Source organism: Elephas maximus, chromosome 1, assembly GCF_024166365.1.
Source record: "Elephas maximus indicus isolate mEleMax1 chromosome 1, mEleMax1 primary haplotype, whole genome shotgun sequence".
NCBI classification, from domain to species: Eukaryota; Metazoa; Chordata; class Mammalia; order Proboscidea; family Elephantidae; genus Elephas; species Elephas maximus.
In genome coordinates, this window is record NC_064819.1 from 19,531,286 (window position 1) to 19,553,477 (window position 22,192).

Genomic DNA, 22,192 nt, shown 5'->3' on the forward strand with positions numbered 1-22,192 from the left:
GGATAAGAAGAGTTGGTCTGGTCACGGTGAGCACAGAGAGAGTGCTGGGTCTGGTTGCTTAACCTGGGGTCTTCTGTCCTCCGATTATGATGGTTTTGTCTTTCTTGGGATTGATTCTTGATTGTTTGTTGGGGATTCCTGCGTCAACAGAGAATTGAGGTTTTGAAAGCGGGAGGAAGGTTAATCTGTGCCATTTACCCTATTCCCATTATAGGCAAGGACATAAAACATGGTGGAAACATGGCAAAGCTGAAGAGAATGAATTGGCAAGTGTGTGAGATTGTGTAACAATCTCCCTGTTCTCCTTCTCCTTCCCCTCCCCGTTGCTCCCTTCAGCTGCCCCTCAGACGAAATGGGTTCCTGAACTCTTTGCGACCTTGGTCTTCTTTGGATTTGCTTGAGTTCGTTCATAGCCTCCCTGCAGTGTAATTTTGAGAGCTGAAACCAACCAGTACCCTGAGGCAGTCTGGCTGGCTTTGAGTAGAGTAGGGTCTCCCATCACCTCCGTGCTCCAAGTGTCTGAGGACTACCAGCAGCAGAGTCACTTGGATGGCTTTTAAATGAAGATTCTTGTGTCTCACCCTAGACCTATGGAATCAGAATACCTGGGATCAAGGCCCAGGCTTCTGCATTTTATACAAGGCCTGTGCACACTGAGGAGCCCTGGCGGTGCAGTGGTTAAGAGCTCGGCTGCTAACCAAAAGGTCGGCAGTTTGAATCCACCAGCTGCTTCTTGGAAATCCTATGGGTCAGTTCTACTGTGTCCTATAGAGTCGCTATGAGCCGGAATTGACTTGATGGCAAAGGATTTTTTTTTTTTTTTTTTTTTTGTGCACACTGAAATTGGAGAAGTTTCAGTCTGAAACTACCCTGCTGGTAACACAAGATACTGTTGGCATTGTTCAGCCCTCAGTAATCTGCCACCCACTGAGCCTTTTCCACAGCCGCCTCTTCTAACTTGCTTGTGTTAGATTTCCTCTTTGGCCCACCCTGGTCATGTCAAGGCCTTGGAGAACTGGGAAACAGCCCATCTCTGCTAAAGCGTTGAGAATCTGGCAGAGCCTTCAGCACATTAATTGCAGGACTGGTTATCTGGAAATGCTGATGGTGTGGGAAGTGGTGAGGTGGAGATGAGGTAGGGAAGGAGCCCTACGTGGTGTTTTGTAATGGTCAGACACCCTGCAGTGAGGTGAAGGGAGGGGCTGTAGCTTTTGAACTGTTAGTAAAGTGGGTCATGAGCATGGGTATTGGAAATTACTTTGGAAATTAGATGGGCCAGCTTCTTTTTTTCCTTTTCAGCTACTTGTGGACTACTGCTGGACAAAATTAAATTGTATCTAGGACATCTTGCAGATGTGATAAAAGGCACATTAGGAGGGACCCAACCTGTGGATTCGTTGTTTTCCTTTCTTGTAAATATTGTGCATGAAATATAATTTTTAATTTTTCCATTTAAAACTAACAAAGCTAGAGCAGTTTTTACTTACCCTGGGAGATCTTTGTTTTCAAAGTGAGTTGAAAAGTTATTGGAGGGGGAGGTGTATCTTGTTATCTAGTGCTGCTATAACAGAAATCCCACAAGTGAGTGGCTTTAACAAACAAAAATTTATTTTCTTATAGTTTAGAAGGCTACAATTCTGAATTCAGGATTCCAGTTCTAGGGGAAGGCTTATATCTCAAAGGAAATTGAATTAAAACACACGCTATACTAATACTGTCTCATTAACATAACAAAGAAAACTCTTTCCCAAATGGGATTATAACCACAGGAATAGTGGGTAGGATTTACAACACATGGTTTTGGGGGGACACAATTCAATCCATAACAGGAAGCAACATACAGCCCCTAATAACTGATGATATATTTAGGACTTGATAGTGATTTAAAAAAAAAAAAAAATCACTAGCTCTGTTGGTCTACCTATTAATTGGCCATCTGTCCCTAGTCCAGGAAAACTTCATTTAAGGAAACACCTTTAATATAATTTCAGACATTAAATTAAAAAACAGAGCATAGTTTGTTCTGAAGCAGCCTGCAGATTGGATACAAAATTTATTAGACAGCAGCTCCTACTGACAAAGTGAGGTATTGCAGCCGAGCTCTAGTGGACATTTTAACCAGTAGGTTAGAAGTGAAAAGAAGGCCCATGTTCCTGAAGGTTTAGAGTAAGTCTCATGTGGAAGAAATTCCTGTCCTTTGGTTAAGGGCCAGGATGGAGATGGAGAAGCATGTGACACACCCAAGGGGAGGTCCTCGGCTTAGGAGGGAGTGGTATTTTCAGGTACTCCCAGGAGCAGGTTCTGCAGGGCCATTACTTTGTGTACTGGAGCAGGTGACTTTATCTTTGCCTTCTTCTCTGTGAGTTTATCTTTGCCCATTTGTTCATTCATTCATTCATGCAATAAGCATTTGCTGACCCTCCAGTACGTGTGTAACATTTTGCTGAGAGCTGGATATGTAGCTGTGACGGAGACAAACAAGGCCCCTGCCTTCATGGTGCCTTACAGGCTGATGGGGGCTGGGCAGAGACAAACAGTAAATGGCTAAACACTTAAAAATACAACATGTTAGGTGGTGATTATTGTAATGGAGAAAATAAACCTGGTAATAGAATAGCCAGGACTGGCTGTGTATGTTGGGGGTGGGCGGGTGGAGGCAAGTGGTAGCTACATTTTTGATCATGGACGGTCTTACTGAGGAGGGACCATTTGAACTGACATCTGAGTGATTAGGAGACCCAGGCACATGGATATTCTGGGGGAGAGCATTGACAGCATTCTGGGCCAGAGGGAACAGGTAGTGCAAAGGCCCTGTAGTGTAAAAGTGTTAGGCATGTTTATGGAATTGACAATCTTTGGGTAGATTTCTCCCCTATATGGGAATGTACCTTTACATTCATAGTGCGGGCCAATGAGAAAACAAGTTGTGTTCCAGGAAACCAGTTTTCCTCCAACCCCTGTTGGTTGGAGCTGATTACTAATCTTACTCAGATTCGAAATGTGTTTGTGGGAGCTGGCCAGCCTCGCAGAGGAGAGCTGATCTCAATCAAGCGGCCTACGTTTGTGGGGCCACCTGCTCTGTCCCTACCTGCAGCCCTCAGAGCAAATTATTCTGTCCTGAGGAATGCTGTAGGCTGGGGGGTAATGGGGACCTGTCTCTGCTCCACAAACTGTGAAGAACGTCTTCGGGAACGTGCCAAGTACTTGTTAGCTCTCTGGAAGATCTGCCCTGCTACTTGAACTCAAAGAGGCGTCTCCTCCTCATTTCTCCCCTAGTGGCCTACCAGTCTGGAGGTTGTCCTTGTCGTTAGCTGCTGTTGAGTCAACTCTGACTCATGGTGCCCTCACGTATAACAGAACAAAACGTTGCCCAATCCTGTGCCATCTTCATGATTGTTGGTATCTTCGAATCCATTGTTGCATCTGCTGTGTCAGTCCTTCTCATGGAGGCTTTCTCTTGTTTTCACTGGCCCTCTACTTCACCAAACATGATATATTTTACGAGCGATTGATCTTTCCTAACGATGTGCCCAAGGAGCTTCTAAGGAACATTTGTATTGTATTTCTTTTAAGACCGATTTGTTTGTTCTTCTGGCAGCCCACCGTATGTTCAATATTCTTTGCCGACACCAGGCTGAAGAAAAAGGGATGTTATTTCCAATTTTGATGGCAGATATTCCTACTCAGTGACTTTTTCCGATGCATTAAGGCCTCTTCAATTTAAAATGTGTGAGGTTTCCCAGTAGCTGAAGTTTTCTAAGCTCTGAGTTGGAAGGGGTTATCAACAAAATCCCAGGACTTATGTTTAATCGACCCAAGGGCTTGAATTGTTTTAATTACTTAAGGAGCATGGTTTGCAAATACTTACTGTCTGCTAAGTATGAAGAGAGTGAAGGAACCTTGTTGGGCACTGGGCAGTCATAGCAGAGGTGGGATCTGGGGTTTGGGTTGAGTACCAGGGGGAGGATTGGGAACCACCTTCCACCGTAGCCAGAACATTGCAGAGCCAGCAGCTCTGATGATCGCCGTACAGCATCTTAGTTAGGACTGATGATTATAAAGTGTGTTATCTTCTCAAATTTAAGAGTTCTTGTATCAGGAAGTCATCCTAACTGTATTGGATGGCATGATAATACTGTCAACTCTCCTTTACTGAGCTCCTGCTGCATTCTCTGTGAGACAGACACCATGATTCTTTCCCATTTTATAGAGGAGGAAACTGTATTTAGAGACTAAGTATGTTGCCAGGTGACTAAGTGGTAGAGCTAACATCTGAACGCAGAACTCTCCACCCCCATCAATGTCTGTGCTTCTAATAATGTGCCACTCTGCCTCTTGTGTCTCAGGGGGCACTGACTCCCCATCCCTGGAGGGATTCCAGCTGAAACTGGATGACCACAGAGCTGGGGTGATGCACACATGGGAGGTTGCACTTACAGACTTACTAGTAGGCATTGCCAGTGATGGCACACTTCCCTGCTGAACCCATGGGTTGCTTTAGAATCTTCCTCCCTAGTTCTCTGGGCAGACCCTCAGGGCAAGTTGGAGCCTATTCGCTGTTCCTGCAGAATAGGGTCGCTATGAGTTGGAATCAACTTGACGGCAATGGGTTGGTTGGTTGGTTTGCGGTACATTGATTCTAGCATTTAGTGGGGTACTCCAGCAATGTAAGATCCGGGTTGGTTTCCCAGGGCCTTGTGCTGCCACTCTTCCCTCCAACAACTCTTTTAGGGACAGTCAGTAGCCGAGCATGGGGCGGGAACGTTGGCTGGTCCTTGTCCTCAGCCATCCTGCGCGTTGCTGGCTGAGGCTGGAGGACTCCTGATATGCAAGCAGGCCTTGGTGTTTCTTGGAAACCTAGCACCTCCCTGTGCTCAGGGCCAGCCCTCGCCACCTCCCTTCTTGGCTCCAAAATCATGGCCATGGTCTGCCTCCCAGTGGGAAATGCCAAGTGATAAATGGATGTTCTCCACCAAATTGGTATTGAGCTAAGGGCTTGGCATGGCCTTTAGTCCCCAGTGGATGTCTAGAGGAACAGTGGCCTGGCTCTTCAAGCCTGTCTGTGCTGGTGAGCGTGGGGCCGGCTGGAAAGATGCCTGCTCCTGGCTGACACCCGGCTCTGCCATTACTGATTGCTTTGGCCTCCCTGCATCTGAAGTGTTGAGAATGTGCTGGGTACAGTGGAATATGAGGCAAGCTCCCTTCTTCCCCAAGAAACTGGGCCTTTCAAAAGGGCTGAGTCTTTCCAAAGTCTCTTATGTTACATAGCACTCTCTCAATTACTTAAATACTTTATTTTGAAAAAATAGTACTGTTTAAGGACCCCTTAGCCTGCAACAACAACTTTGGTCACTATTGAGTTTGGGTGCTTTGGAAGTCACCTGACAGAATTAATCAATAATAAAAGGAAACAAAGAAACTCAACACGGATTTAGTTATTACTCCTGGTGGGAGTCTGACCTCCTAAGTATGGAATATTTTTATATACAAGCCTTTTAAAGATCACTAATAAAAAGAAGATTGTAAATGGTTACAAATATACGTAACCAAGTACCTTAATGATATGAAATGGGTTCTTGTGGCTTGGGGTAACATTTCCAATGACAGCATCCTCCGTGAGTTCACAAGAGCCGTATCAAAAGCATGGTACATGGATGGTGCGGACGATGTGCTCAGGCTGACTCAACCCTGATAAAGAGCTTATAAAGGCTTTCATGTAGGGAGTGGGACAAATAGTATGTTATGATTAATACTCTTTAAAAAAATTTAAATATGTGACTATAAATTCATTAATTATCCTTACGGATAGTTATTTGACTACTACATCCCTGAAAATGACATATTCAAGTTGGCACAAACCATTGTTTCAGATTTGCTCATTGTCCAATTGCCAGGAATATGGGGGTCACCTCACATTCCTGATTTTCTAGGTTATGTGGTGTCATAGGCTGGGTTCTCTAGAGCAGCAAAGCCAGTGAAGTGTATAAATGTATATAGAGAGATTTATATTGAGGAAACGGCTCATGCAATTGTAGAGGCTGGAACATCCCAAGTCTGTGGTTCAGGATAGAGGCTTCTCTTGGTTCATGTAGCCACAGGGGCTGGAGAACCCAAGATTGGTAGGTCGGAGAGCCGGGCTCCCACTCTCAGGCTGTGAAGACCGACCAATGCCAGTGCCTGCAAAGAAGCTCAAGTCCCACGAGCTGGAGGTCAGACGAACAGGAGGCAGCCGCAGGATCCAGAAGGAGCAAAAACGCCAGAATATCTGCTTATATTTGGATGTAGGCTACACCTTCAAGTAAAATCCCTTTCAGCTGTTTGGCTACTCGCAGCAGATTCAATCATGGGAGTGATCACATATAAACACTGAGAAACACGGCCCGGCCGTGCTGACACACAATCTTAACCATCACATGTGAAGCTTCCGGTAGCTCTTACAATAGGGGATTTGGAAGGGAGAAGGAAAGGACAGGGCCGTGACATTTTCTGTCCCCATCCTCCTCTTTTTCTCAGCCTCCAGCATTCTTGCCTCTCTGCCCCCTGCCAGGCACCAGACCCTGGACTGGGCTGGGGACTTCTGAGTGTGCCAGACTCTGGCCCTGCCCTAAGGGTGCTCATGGCCTACAAACCTGTCTTTGGCATGGGTGACATGCAGGTTTTGATTCACCCTTGCAGTATCTGTGCTTTGCTTCTTGCTGCATAAAGTATATTCCATGGTGCATATTAATTTACCTATAAGTAGATTTATTATATGAAATATTAATTTGAGTAGGCTTCACCGTACAGCATTTGGAACGATCTTCTGAGTACAGTTTGCTCTAATAAATCTATTAATGCTGATGGGATGTAATTGTTAATTGTCTCCTGTGAAGCTTCCAGCGAGGCAGGGTGAGGGAATAAGCTGGCTGCTGATTTCTCTTTACCACCTCTAGCTCGGATGTGGCAGGCCCTGCTCTGTGTGTGTGTGTTTGTTCATATCCATTCTTTTTCTTCTTCAGTGAATACAGAGGCTGCCATTTCTGTGAGAACCCTCTCTCAGCTCCCAGCTTCTTGTCAGATTCCAGCTTCCAGTTGTGGTTTGGAGGTATAAGGAGGCTCAGAGGGAAAGGCTGGCTTCTGAGTGAAGGCTGGCCTGTGAGGAGAGGGGATTCAGGGGTCCAAGGAGAGGAAAGGGTGCAGGATGCTAACAGGAATAACTGCAGGTGGTTTCCATGTTTATCCCAGACAGTCCTCACAGCAGCCGCAGGAGGCAGGTATTATCATTCCTGTATTACACATGAAGAGACTGAGGCTCAGAGAAGTTTAGTAACTTGCCCAAATTCTAGTTCACTTAGTTTAGCAAACTTATATTGATGGCCTGTCGCGTGGTTAGGTGCTGGGCTCAGGGATGGGGAGTCACAGCTTCTGGCCTCAGCAGCTCCCCACTCGGCGGATACAGAAGCAAAGACCTGACTGACTACCCTGAGTCAGGGTAGGTGAAGCCTCTGTGTGGTACAGGGCGCAGAAGAGGCTGTGGGAAAGTGGGGGGGTGGGGGCGTCTTAGCAAGATTGGAAGACTGAACAGGAGTTTACCAAGCAGATGGGGCTCGGAGTGGGGGTGGATAGAGATGGGAGAGGGAGTTCCAGAGAGTGGGGAGAACAGCCCCAAATACAGGAGGACCTGGAACATCAAGGTGTGGCCTGCAGTGAGGGGAGGGCTGCCTGGTTAAGTCCTGCCCCAGCACAAGAGGAGGGCAGGAGAGATAGCCAGAGGCACTAGTGCAGGGTCTGTAAGTCCTGCTAGGGAGTGTGGACTGCAGCCGAGGGTGCTGAGGAACCATTGGAGGTTATGAAGCCAAGGAGAGAAAGAGATGGGTTTGTGTATTTGAGAGGCACCATGGGTGCTGGTGTGGAGCGGGGGTTGAAGGGTGCGGGAGGCTAGAGGTAGGGAAGCCTGCCAGGGCTGACGATGCGCATGCATCCAGAAAGTCACAGGTTGCACAGAAGCAGAGGCAAGAGGGATGGAGAGTGAAAGACGTGTAGGAGGGGAAAGACATAATTTGGTGTTTGTGTTGCGAAATAGCCGGAACTGGTCTGAATTCCTCATCTCAGGTTAAGAGGGCACAAAAAAGAAAAAAAGTCAAAGTAAAAAAAAAAAGCAGTCAGGAAAAGGTTAAGGAGAAAAGTACATTAGAAGAGAAATGGCAATAAAATTTTAAAAGGCTTTTTTAAGGAGATGGGAGCCCCTGGGTAGCACAAATGGCTAAGCATATGGCTACTAACTGAAAAGTTGGGGCTCAAATCCACCCAGAGGTACCTCAGAAGAAAGGCCTGACAGCCTGCTTCCAAAAAGGTCACAGCCCATTGAAAACCCTATGGAGCACAGTTCTACTCTGAAACATATGGAGTCGCTGTGAATTGGAATCGACTCAATGGCAACTGGTTTGGGTTTTAGTTTTATAAGGAGATGAAGGACTCAAAGAGTTACATAGAACAAGTTAGGGAATGATGAGGATTAAAGTGGAATAAAACCTGTGTTATGCAGATGACACACCTTGCCTGCTGAAAGTGAAGAGGACTTGAAGCACTTACTAATGAAGATCAAAGACTTCAATATGGATTGTTCCTCAACATAAAGAAAACAAAAGTCCTCACAACTGGACCAATAAGCAACATCATGATAAATGGAGGAAAGATTGAAGTTGTCAAGGATTTCATTTTACTTGGACCAACAATCAAAGCCCGTGGAAGCAGTGGCCAAGAAATCAAACGACGTATTGCATTGGACAAATCTGCTGCAAAAGACCTCTCTCAAGTGTTAAAAAGCAAATATGTCACTTTGAGGACTAAGGTGTGACTGACCCAAGCCATGGTATTTTCAGTCGCCTCATATGCATGCAAAAGCTGGACAATGAATAGGGAAGACTGAAGAAGAATTGACGTCTTTGAATTATGGTGTTGACAAAGAATATTGAATATACCATAGACTGCCATAAGAATGAACAAATATATCCTGGAAGAAGTACAGCCAGAATTCTCTCTAGAAGCAAGGATGGCAAGACCTCATCTCACAAACTTCGGATATGTTATCAGGAAGAACCAGTCCCTGGAGAAAGACATCATGCGAAAAAGAGGAAGACTCATGACGAGGTGGATTGACACAGTGGCTGCAACAATGGGCTTAAGCATAACAATGATTATGAAGATGGTGCAGGACTGGGCAGTGTTTCATTCTGTTGTATATGGTCGCTATGAGTGAGAACTGACTCGACAGCATCTAACAACAAGAACTACAAGGTGGAATAAAAGTTTTTCTAAGTTTAGTAGTGGTGTAGAAATTTAAGTAGACCTAAGGAAAAAGCAAACAAGTAAATTGGGGGGGAAAAATGGCTTTCTGGCCCAAAGTAGAACCAAAAGTAGGAAAGAGCAGGTAGGTTGGTTTACCACCATTCCAGGTGATTTTTCTAGCCATCTGATGGCAGAAGGTTCTGGAGTTGCAGGGAAATAAATGCAGGCTGGGGGATTGACACTGTAGATGGGGACATGAAGGAACCTGGGCAGGGGGAAAGGAAAGAGTGGAGGATAAATGGTCAGACAGAACCTCCCTGTTTTAGAGCTTCTTGGGCACTGCCACGTCTGTTTTTTCAACTATTGGGCCACTGACAGCATAAACAAACCACCTGGGGGGTTCACGTGGAGTCACCTTCCTTCCCTGTTAGCATCCTGTCCAGGTAGGTCTTGGCTTGGGAGTTGGCAGAGGTTGCACTTGAGGTGGGTGAGCTGGGCAGAAGCTGCAGCAGTTGGCAGCCTCATGGGCTCGTCCTGCCCCTTTAACTACCAGGGAAGGGGGAGTTTAAAGGGGGTCCTCAGCAGGACTCTCATCAATTGTGAAGGAGAAGGAGGAACAGATACCCAGGCTTCTGATTTGGACCACATTTATGGAAAGCCTCTCTTGTGTAGCAGGGTGTTCTAGATGTTTGGAGTGGGGGGACATGTGGCAACAGAGAAAACTTGCAAGGCATATGTGAGCAGAATGCATGGTAATTTGGTATACCTTATGAGGCTGGGGCTGCATGTGTGATGGGCTTGTAATCTTCTGGGGAATGCCTGACGATGAAAACCAGCTAATTAGGGTCCTATTAGCAGTCTTGTCAACTCTAATCACTGGTCTGCTCTGATGTCTTCTTCCTTCAGGGCTGCTGGTAAGGAACTTGGATGCACTTACAGTAGAAAGAACTTGGGTCTTGGAATCTGAAGACCAGGGTTCAAGTTCAGGCTCTGCCACTTATTAGCTACCTGACTTTGCACAGGTGTAAACTCTTTGGAGCCCTGGTGGCACAGTGGTTAAGAGGTTGGCTGCTAACCAAAAGGCTGGTAGTTCGAATCCACCAACTGCTCCTCGGAAACCCTATGGAATAGTTCCTCCCTGTCCTATAGGGTTGCTATGTGTTGGAATTGACTAGACGGGAACAGGTTAACTTCTCTGAGCATCTGTTTTCTCATTTGTAATTTGGAAGGTACAATAATGATATCTGCCTCTCTTAAGTCCCAAGATTGTCAGGGGGATCAGTGAATATTTGTAAGAGTGTTTCATAAGCTTCAGAGTTCTGCTCAGCGGCTGGTGACATCTCAATACTCTAAGTGCTTTGAGGAAAGCCACAGTGCCTGATTATTTCTTATACTTCCCACAGCACCTCTGAAGTGTCTGGGACACCTAGGCGTGCTGATGGAATCAATGAATGAATTTGCTGAGGCACTAAGCATTGTCCAGTTTCCATTTTCCAGTGTCCAGAGTCTCTCATTGTTCACAGTCTCGGACAAGGGAGTGGAGTTGGACCACCTGGCCTGCCTGTGGAATGGGTAATGGGCCACCTGGAGGCGGCAGTTCCCGGAGCAGTGTCAGACATGTGGAAGGATTCCAAATTTCAGGGCCAGACACTTTAACATGGTTTCCAGGTACTGAGCACAAAGCTGCCTTCAGGATGGTCCAGCTTGAGGTTCAGGAGCAGAAAGCAGACTGGGGGCTGTTTCCATTCCCTGTCCTCCCTCTGACTGCCCCTCCACCAGACACCCCTCTACACGTGCCTGCACCCCCTCATGCACACGCCATCCCTGTCCCCATTTCCATGGTCAGCCTCTGTGCTGTCTGCTCTGACTCCCCGCTCCTCACTTTCATAACTCTCAGTTGGAGCCCCCACCCTCATCCCCTGCTGTGGACCTTGGAGGCTTCTGTTTGTTTATCCTTTCACAGGCTCAGGTGTGTGTTGGTGTGTCCAGAGTTCCAGGCCAGAACCATTTTCTCACTCCGTGACTTTCTCCCGCCCTGTTGCAGGTCATCTTCCATGATGTCGCCGTGCTGACGGACAAGCTCTTCCCTGTCGTGGAGGCCATGCAGAAGCATTTCAGTGCTGGGTCAGGGACCTACTACAGTGACTCCATCTTCTTCCTCTCAGTGGCCATGCATCAGATCATGCCCAAAGGTAACCTGGGGTTCACTCCCCTGGCTCCAGCACTACCATTGCCCTGTGTCAGAGAGAAGAGCTCCACTATACCACAAGAGGGAGGATAAGGGAGCCCCCAAAGCGCTTTGCATAGCAGAGCTTCTTGCACGAAGAGTCACAGGCAGGGCCTGGCCTGTGCAGCTCCTGGGGCCCATTCAGCAGGATGCAGAGCGAGTTGTGTAGTGTGGTGTCCTGGACTCAGGGGATCTGGCTCAGTCTTGACTCTGTCCCTGGCACACACCCCTCTGGCAGGTTGGACTAGATGATCCCTCTATCCAAATCTGTGATCCCATTCTTTCTAATTTGAACCTGTACTTATCAAATGTTAAAGTATTAAATCTGTGTGTGAGCAGTACAAATTATGACTGAGTAGGACTTGCTTTTGAAACTGATGTATAATTAGAAGTGTTTTTTGGGTTCCTGTACCTCCAGGGAAGAAGAGATGTGACTGTCCAGGCTGTGGGAAGCCCAGCTTGTATGGGAGTGTTGGAGATGGGCAGGTTTCATTCATGAGGTGTCCCACGCTTCTTGGTTCTCTTCTAAATGGCCCTTGACGGGTTCTGGAGCCTTGGATGTTGCCCAGTTTCTGACCACAGTGAACCTTGAACTGAGACAATTGGGGGTGAGGAGAGGAGTCCCCAGGTCTTGGGAGCAGCTACCTGAGCCGTGGCTGGTTGAGTTTCCAGGAGTCGCCAGACCAGGCAGGAACTGATCACCCAGGAGACAGCCAGGCCATCTGGTGGAGGCCTCCTCTTCCAGCTCGTCAGTCCAGAAGGAAAAGAGGAATCATCAGGAGCCACCACTGTTTGAGGTGACCTGGTGAATCAGGAGTTGAAGTTGATGGTCATTTCCGGTTGTCAGGTTTCCACAGGGAAAAACCACACCCATTCATTTTGGTGAGGACGTTGTCTCCACAAGGCAAGTCCCTGTACCCTGGAGGCCTCCGTATGTTCTGCTGGTAGTAAGGCAAGGGTTCAGGGGGCTTTGTTGAACTCGGGTCTGAAGGAGACAGGAGATGAGCTCACCAAAAGGATGTAGGGAGAAGAACTAGCCTTTATGATTCTTTATAGTGAACCAGGCTGAGCTCTGTCCTTCATCCAGTGCTCCCACCAGCCCTAGAAGTTTGCAGTTGAGAACTGACTGAGTTGTTAAGTGGCTTCCCAGTCATTTCAGTGGCAGAGCTGGGATTCGAACACAGGTCTCTGACTTGGAGGCCTACTTCTCCAAATAGTGGTTTTTTCTGTCCCCCTCAGGTGGCCTGTATGTGACCTCTCTGGGCAGGCCCAGTGCAGATTCTGTAGGCCATTCAGACTTAGGATGGTGTGGTTCCTTCCCTCCTAGACTCTAAGGGGAGACAGATGTAGGTGCTGGTACCAGCTCTGCCACCGACCACTTATGTGCCTTTGAGTGAGCCACTTTACCTGTCTTGGCTTCAGTGAGTGGCTTCAGAGTGCATTCTGAGGAATCCAGGCTTGTGGGAATCCCCCTGGTGGTTTCTGTACTTGAGGTAAGACGGAGTCTGCTCTTAGCTCACCTCTCTTTCCTGCGCTGACTCCTAGCAGCCCATTTTGATCTGTTCACTATGTCAGGTTTTGGAGCAGGATTCTGTTTGGTCTCAGGGTTCAATAGCTAAACAAATTTGAAATGACTCGATGAGATGGCCTTAAGGGCCTGACTGGGGTCCCTGGGTGGTCCAAATGGTTAACATGCTCTCTCAGCTTCTAACCAAAAGACTGGTGGTTCAAGTTTACTGAGAGGTGCCTCAGAAGAAAAGCTAGTGATCTACTTCAAAAAATCAGTCATTGAACACCCCATGGAGCGCAGTTCTACTCTGACACACATGGGGCCTCCATGAGTCGAGGTTGAGTTGATGGCAATTTAAGGGCCTGACTGTTCTTGTCCAGTATGCACATTGGCCTTGAGTACCACGTGGTATTAGGGAACCTGCCAAAGGACAGCGGGAGATTGGGGAGATGGCAGTAGTTAGGAGCTCCCAGGATGCCTTTCCTCCAGCTCTCTGGACAGAGAAAAGAGTTACACCAAGACTGCGCTCTGGCCCTCTGATGGTCCCTGCCCAGCAGCCTGGCCTTGCTTAGTGTGGCAATGTCCTCAGAGAAGAGGCGTTGGCCAGAGGTTTGCTGTCCTTGCGGGAGGTGGATGAGATCATCGGTTTCTCTGCACATGTGGTCCACGGCCCTCTGCTGGGGCTGTCCCCTGAGGTGGGGAAGGACTTGTTGTAGATGTGCCTCAGGCAGACGCAGACACTAAGTCTTTTCTTGGACTCCTTAGGCAAACGATTACGTGCTCCCAGAGGTCCACTTCCTAAGAAGGGAGCTATTACTCGTTCCTAACATCTGATGGTTGTGATACCAAGTGAGCCATCCTCCAGCGTCCTGTGGAGCCTGGGACGTGATCTGCTGAGAACGCTGGCTGCCACACATACTTGGCAGTGCTGCAAAGTTCCCACTGGGCAGATAGTTTGCAATTCCTACAATTCTCAGAAGAACGATTTGTTTTCAGGCATCATGAGGGCTGTCTTGAGTTTGTCATCGTTTTATACTGCTGTGTGTTTTTGTGTTCATTTTTTTTAATTGTAGAATTTACTGTTGCTGTGTGCTTGGATTGATGATTTTGTTCTTATGAAATGGCTGCATTCCTGCTATTTTGATTATTTTGTTTCTTTCTGGGAGTTCTTTTTTCTCCTAGAAAGTGAGAATGGGGATGTGGTTGGGCCATGAGCCTGAGGCCTCACCCTGGAGGGCTGGCCCTGAAAGCTCAGCTCCTGAGTTCTGCGCCAGGAGGCCCCGTTTAGTGGTTGCCTCCGAAATCCAGGTTATTTCTCTGTGTCTAAACCTCTCCTTCCCTTCTTCTTCCGTAGCATACGGGTCACTCTTCCACACCTAAACTACTTCTAAAATATATTTACTTTTTTCTATTTTAAAGGTAATATTCACAAAAGAATATCTAAAAAGTATATTAGAGAAAGAAAAAAATGGTATTCCTTTATTACTGTATGAACATCACTGTTAATTCTTTGAGTATCTTCTTCTTGTCTTTTTCCAACACATAGTTTTAAAAAAAAAAAATCAGGTAACAAAGTACGAAATGGAACTTTCATTTCAACTGAAAAATGAAGGAAATGCTACAGGTAAGACTGTGTCATGACTTTTTCAGTTAATGTCACACATGGCCATGTCCCACTTGATTATGTTGTTAGCTGCTGTTGAGTTGGCTCCCAGCTCATGGCGACCCCATGCACAGTGGAACGAAATGCCGCTGGGCCCTACCAGCCATCACCATGACCGGTTGTGGACTGGACGGTTGTGATCCATAGGGCTTTCATGGGCTGGGTTTTGGAAGTAGGTCACCAGACCTTTTTTTCCTAGGCTCTCTTAGTCTGGAAGCTCAACTGAAACCTGTTCAGCATCATAGCAACATGCTACAAGATTAAAGATCATTGGCAAGTGGCTGTTCTTACCAAACAGTAGTAGAGAGCGAGGCACTGAGCAGCTGGACCATGTCATGTCTCTGAGCTCCAGGGAGAGCTGGGCCTCCCATCGGGTTTCTGGTCCCTCAGCCACGCTCGTTCTGATGTCCAGACCCCAATTCCTGGTTTCTTAACCCTGCCCAGCCCCTTGAACTTACAAAACCTGGCCCCTCACTGCAGCCTCCACAGTAGCCCTGGCTGGGATAGGCTGGGGGTGTTTTGTCCTGGCTCTTCCACGTCTGCAGAGTGAGTGCCTCGGGAGGAATGAAGGGCCCCTGCCAAGTGGACGGTGCTGGCTTTGATTTTGGTAGAGCTTGTTTTTCTTTCCGCTGCTTGTTTGCCAAGTCATGTGTGGCCAGCGGGCTGATCCTGTCACTCACACTTGCCTGCCTGTGTGCCCTTCCACAGACACACAGCCACTCTCCCTTCTCACTCACACCCACAGGCCTTTTATCTCCTCCTGTTGATGGTGTGAGGTTTGTCGCCATCAGAAGCTCCTTATGCAATGGAAAAGAAAACATTTTTACCCAACTGGAGCTAGAAGGAGTGAAGAGCAGCTCCCAGGGACTGCCAGTTCCCCTTGTGTGTCACACGGCTGCAAGGATTGTATAAGCCTCCCTTCCGGAGGCTGAGCTACGATGAGTGGTCTGTGGTTGCGGTGGGATTCTCCCTGGGCAGGGAAGCCAGGTGCCCAGATGGTCAGCAGTGCTTTAGGCTGCCCAGAGGCTCCCTGTGGACTTTCTTCTCACACGCACCCCTGGAACGCTCTCCTGTCCTGTGGTCACCCTTTGTCAGTAGACAGCTGTTGCCAGGCGTTGTTGTTTGCATGGCACGATGCTGGACACTCTGGGCATCTCAGAGATGCTCTGCCAGGTTGCTGATTTCATGGGTCCATGTCGGTGGGGCGGCTGGGGTGCAGTAAGAAACAGTCCACATGTCCAGCCATTAGGGCACAACATCATAAAAGCCACAAGGGAGAGCCTCCCAGTGCTGAGGGTTTCAAAAGAGGACGAGTCACAGGCATTTGGCAGGAAGGAGGGAGGCTTCAAGGAGGAGGTGATACTTGAGGTGGACTTTGAAGATGGGTAAAGTTTCATCGTGTAGAAACAGGAGTAGTGAGTAGTTTAGACAGAGCAGTGAGCAAAGACGGGCTGTCGGGGAAAGTTGTGGTATGTGTCTGGGAAATAGCAGGCTGCCTATCTTGATGCACGCATTAGGGCATGTGTTGGGGAGCAGAGAGAGAGAAGACGGGTGAGAGGCTGTGTGCTGTGGAGGTTTGGATGCCAGGCTGAGGGGTCGCCACTGAACACAGGAGACAGGCCTCTGTGGACGTTTTCGACGGGGACCTGTGCTTTAGGAAAGCTGGTGTGTCTGAATGGTTGGCAGGGGGAGACGTCGGAGTCAACTGGTACATCTTTACTGAGTGTCGGCTGGACTGGGCATTCTGGGTAGGCTGTGGCAGACCCAGAGGTGGACTCCCTGGCCTCAGTCAGCGGGTCATATAAATATAGTTATATCTAGATAGATTGATAAAGTTATATATATAGATATAAGTAGTCTTAGTCACCTAGTGCTGCTATAACAGAAATACCACAAGTGGATGGCTTTAGCAAAGAGAAATTTATTTTCTCAGTCTAGTAGACTAGAAGTCCAAATTCAGGGTGTCAGCTCCAGGGGAAGGCATTCTGCATCGGCTCTGGAGAAATTTATTTGCTCAGTCTAGTAGACTAGAAGTCCAAATTTAGGGTGTCAGCTCCAGGGGAAGGCATTCTGTATCGGCTCCGGAAGAAGACCCTTATCAATCTTCCCCTGGACTAGAAGCTTCTCCGTGCAAGAACCCTGGGTCCAAAGGCCACGCTCTGCTCCTGGCACTGCTTTCTTGGTGGTATGAGGTCCCCAACTGCTCTGCTTGCTTCCCTTTCCTTTTATCTCTTGTAGGATAAAAGGTGGTGCAGGCCACACCCCAGGGAAACTCCCTTTGCATTGGGTCAGAGATGTAACCTCGTAAGCGTGTTACAATCCCACCCTAATCCTCTTTAAAGTAAAATTAAAATCACAAAATGGAAGCCAACCACACAATACTGGGAATCATGGCCTAACCAAGTTGACACATATTTTAGGGGGACACAATTCAATCCATGACATAAGTATATACATATATATATAAACCAAAACCAAACCCATTGCTGTTGAGTCGAATCCCAACTCACAGCAACCCTATAGGGCAGAGAAGAACTGCCCCATAGAGTTCCCAAGGCTGTAATCTTTATAGAAGCGTTTTTTTTTCCTGCGGAGTGGCTGGTAAGTTTGAACCAGTGACCTTTTAGTTAGCAGCCATGCATTTAACCACTGTGCTACCAGGGCTTGCTCTCTCTCTGTATGTATGTGTATATATATATGTATATATGTATACATAAACCCACTGCCATCGAGTCGATTCCGACTCATAGCAACCCTGTAGGACAGAGTAGAACTGCCCCGTAGAGTTTCCAAGGATTGCCTGGTAGATTCGAACTGCTGACCTTTTGGTTAACAGCCATAGCACTTAACCATTATGCCACCAGGGTTTCCATACATACATACACACACACACACACACGCGCACACACACACGTACAGAGAGAGAGAGAGTGTATGTATGCATGTGCACCAAGCATGTACACGTACTGAAGATGAGGTTGAGTACCCGGTGAGACCTGACAGTCACCCCCAGCTTATTCACAGCCTCCTGCCTTCTGTAAGAGCCCAGGGGCTGCAGGATTCTTTACACTGGCTGCCACAGGATCAGTTATGGACCTATAGCTTTTAGAAACTCTGTGGCTTTAAAACAAGATATAAAGAGGCTATGAGAGTGGGCAGAGCTGACAGTCTTCCACTTAAAGCTCCATTTGAGTATAACGAACTCCTGTAAAACCAAGGAGTTTTATAGGCATTCCATGGTTCCTGCCACGTAACTACTTGGCTGTCAGTTCTTTTCAATTTAGTATGAATTCGATTGTTTTCCTCTGAACACTAAACCGAGATAGATGCCTGACTTAGTTATCTAGTGCTGCTATAACAGAAATGACACAAGTGGATGGCTTTAACAAACAGAAGCTTGTTCTTTCACAGTTTAGGAGGTTAGATGTCTGAATTCAGGGCGCCAGCTCCAGGGGAAGGCTTTCTTCCTCTGTGGGTTCTTAGGGAATGTGCCTGTCATCAATCTTCCCCTGGCCTAGGAGCTTCTCAGCTCAGGGACCTCATACCACCAAGAAAGTAGTGCTGGGAGCAGAGTGTGTCCTTTGGACCTGGGGTCCCTGCGCTGAGAAGCTCCTAGGCCAGGGGAAGATTGATGACAGGGACCTTTCCCCAGAACTGACAGAGACAGAAAGCCTTCCCTGGGAGTTGGTGCCCTGAATTCAGACTTCTGGCTTCCTAGACTGTGAGAGAATAAATTTGTTTGTTAAAGCCATCCACTCACGGTATTTCTGTTACAGCAACACTAGATAACTAAGACAATGCCGCAAGGGAATAAGATGAGTAACGTGTTTGTTGAATAAATAAATGAGGTTGAGGGAAAGTTGGAAGGGAGGAGGAAAAAAAGTAACGTGCAGCCTGATGCCCTCCTGGGGTCTTTTGGGGACAAGCTCGTCTTTACAAACCCCTGGAGCCAGGGAGGAGGGAGGCCAACTGCCCAGTTCAGACCTTGGTGAGGTCTTGCTTGGATGAGGTCTGAATCCTGGTAAAGTCAAGAAAATTCCTGTTTTTTTTCCCCTAGTACTTTCCTTCTTAGATGTGGCAACTTTTACCTCTGGGTCCTGGAATCCAAGCCTGGACAGTAGAGCTAAAGCAGCCACCTTGTGGATCCACCTGGCTTCTGTGAGATAGCCTAGGAACCTGACTGTTTTTATCCTTGTTTATGCTGTGCTGGAGGGTATAAAAAATTCCATTTGATTGACTTCCTGATGAGCTTTGGGCAAAACCAACTCCATATGAGATGGGGTGGTCCGTGCACCCTGGGCCTCAGCAGAGTGTGGGGCAGCTGCCCTGGCTCTGGTCCTGGCCTGTTATGGACATGTGTCCAGGGTGCCCTGTGTTTCTGTTGGTTTCGTTCCCTGCAGGCCAAGGAGCGAGTTCTGCACCTCATCCTGTGTCTACACAGGGTTTAAGTGGCGGTAGCCAACTGCTGACTCAGCTGTGACTTAGCTGATGGTGGTGGAATTAGAACCCCTGGGATCAGGATTCCTGTGGCAGCTGCCATCAGAGGGCCATGGTCACTGACTGTGACCTGTACCAGTCACAACTGGCATCTAGACTTTTCCTCATCCCACGTGTGCCTGGGAGCGGTCAGGTGGGGCCATCCCTGGGTGTGGGAACTGTCATTCAGGACGGATCTCTTTAGGGCATGCTGAGGAGGGGCACCTGAGATGGGGAGGAAGGTGTCCTCTGCCCATCTGGGGACGAAACATTGATTAGTTGTAACCCCTCATCTTTATAGAGAGGATGATCACATCCACCTCTAAGGAGGGACAGCAGGTACGATGATCTCCATTTTTCAGACAAAGCAACCGAAGGACATAGAGGGGCTGTATTGATCTCCTAGGGCTGCCATGACAAAGTACCACAGACTGGATGGCTTATGAGAACAGAAATTTATTGCCTCATGGTTCTGGAGGCTAAGAGTCTGAATTCAGTGTGCCAGCGGGGCCATGGTCCCTCAGAAGTTTCTAGGGGAAGGCCTTTCTTGTCTCTCCAGCTCCTGGTAGCCCCAGGCATTCCTTGGCTTGCAGCTGCAGCATCGCTCAGACATCACACTGTATTCTATCTGTCTTTCCGAGTCCCTTTTCTCTTTTTTAAGGGCACCACTCAGATTGGATTGCTGTTGTTGTTATTAGGTGCCATCGAGTTGGCTCCAACTCACAGGGACCCAATGTGTCACAGAAGTAATTCTTGCCCGGTCCTGCACCATCCTCACTATTGTTGCTATGTTTGGGGTCATTGTTGCAGCTACTGTGTCAATCCATCTCACCAAGGGTCTCCCTCTTTTTTATTGACCCTCTACTTTAACAAGCATTAATATCTTTCTTCAGTGATTGGTCCCTCCTGATGATGTGTCCATCCTCGCTTCTAAGTAGCATTCTGGCTGTACTTCCTTCAAGACTGATTTGTTCGTTCTTGCAGTCCATGGTATATTTGATAGTCTTTCCCAACACTAACAGATTGGATTAGGGCGCACCCTATTCCATGATCACCTTGTGTTAACTGACCCTATTTCCAAAGGAGCCCTGGTGGTGCAGTGGTTAAGCTCTTGGTTGCTAATCAAAAGGCTGGCAGTTCAAACCCACTCAGTGGCCCCACGGGATAAAGACCTGGCGATCTGCTCCTGTAAAAATTACAGCCTAGAAAACCCTATGGGACAGTTCTACTCTTTCACATGGGGTTACTCTGAGTTGAAATTGACTTGAAGACACCTAACATTTCTAAACAAGGTCATGGTCACAGGTACCAGGGGTTCGGACATCAACATATCTTTTTTTTTCCTATCGTGAGTTGAAATCGACTCAAGGTAACTAACAACAACAACAAAATACCTGTAATAAAACATTTGCCATTCAGCCATTTTCACATGTACAATTCGGTGACATTAATTACATTCGCCATGTTGGGCAGCCATCACCAGTATCTGTTTGCAAATTTTTTCATCACCCTTAACAGAAACTCAGTGCCACCTTAAGCAATAACTGCCCATTCCCCGCTCCCACTCGCTCAACATATCTTTTGGGGGATGCTGTTCAATTCATAATAGGGAGAGGCTTCCCAGGGTCACAGAGCCTGCCTGAGCAAGGGCAAGGACCCAGACTCCCTGACTCTCCAGCTGGTGGAGTGTTCACAGGCAGACCTTCTCCCTCCACTGTACACTGACGACATTGCCCCACGGTCCTGGCTTGGCCCAGTGGCTAGCCCAGCCTTGTCACTCAAGTGTTTGGGCTTAACATTCAGGCCTGGCCCCTGGGACAATGCAGGAAGGGTTAGCGTTTGTGGAGACTTCTCTATGTTTGTGCTTGAGTCAATAAACCGAAATTCGAGAGCCAGCTCTGCCCCAGTTCTGTGCCTGGTTTTGGGGGTTGAGCAGAGAAGGCTCAGTTTTGCCTCAAGTGAGGCTGGTTTAATGCGGGAGAGAAAGAGACACAGGCCACAGAGTTGTACAGAAATACTGGAGCTTTTGTCCTGGTTGTTAGGAGGAGGTGGCGGATGTGATGGAGGCATCACAGCTCGGCTTCCCTGGATGTGACTCCAGCAAACCATCCGCCTGTCCAGCCTTTGTTTCCTCGTCTGTGAAATGGGGCTAATTTTACCTTGTCTATCTTGGTCCCAGGGTTGTTGTCAGGAAAGATTGGTGGGGAGAATATTGAGTGAGCAGTGATGTGTGGGACCCTGTCATGAATGATTATTACTGCATGCTGGTGCTTCCTCAGGCCAGATACCTCTAAAGCAGTGGTTCCCAAGCGTGGCTACCTGGAGGTCCCTTTAGCTCCCAGAAAGCCCCCCCGATCACTGACCATCATCTCTGCCATCTGCCACCAGGAGAAAACCAATGCCCAGTTTGGAGGAAAGGATTGTGCTGGGCTGGGTGCCCTGCCCAGAGAAATGAGGTCTGGCTGATTGCAGCTCATGACTGGAACAGGGTGTCATGTTGTCCCATGATGGCGGAACACGCATACCATGGGAGGTTGTGTCCATCCTGGGATGATGGGTGGGGACTTTATCTCACAGGCTGTGTGTGTACTGAGGGGGTTAATGTGGGGGGAATAGGGATTGTCGAAGGGTTTTGAGCAGTTCTATTATTTATTTTAAGCCTCCTCCCAATTCTGTGACTTTAGGCAGGAATTATTAATTCCAGTTCTAGAGATGGACAAAGTGAGGCCCAATGGGTGAGGTGATTTGACTCAGTGACAAAAAGCAGATTTGAGTTTAGAGCCTAGGTTGTCCAGCTCCATTTCTCTCCTGTCCTCAGTTTCCTCAGCTGTTCAAAGAGGGTGTTGGACTCCATTATCTCTTTGGTCCTCTCCATCCTGGTGTCCCTTGGGGCACCTGCCTCCTCCAGACACAGGCCAGCAGTGTATTGGCCAGGTATCTTTTTAATTCATTACACAGCTTTCAAGTTGGTGCACATCCTTGCAGACACTTGTGTGTGTGTGTGTGTGTGTGTCTGTGCATGTGTGCACATGTGTGCGTGTGTGTGTCT

General features: G+C 47.8%; 1 protein-coding gene across 2 annotated transcripts in view; it reads left to right on the forward strand.

Moving 5' to 3' along the window:
* The window catches only part of XXYLT1 (xyloside xylosyltransferase 1), a 238,395-nt gene that overhangs the window by 28,274 nt on the left and 187,929 nt on the right, over window positions 1–22,192 (forward strand). For both annotated transcript variants that reach the window (XM_049879870.1, XM_049879878.1), the window contains exon 2: window positions 11,312–11,459. In XM_049879870.1, coding sequence (XP_049735827.1) covers window positions 11,312–11,459 — 148 coding nt within the window. The remainder of the gene's footprint in view (window positions 1–11,311; window positions 11,460–22,192) is intronic.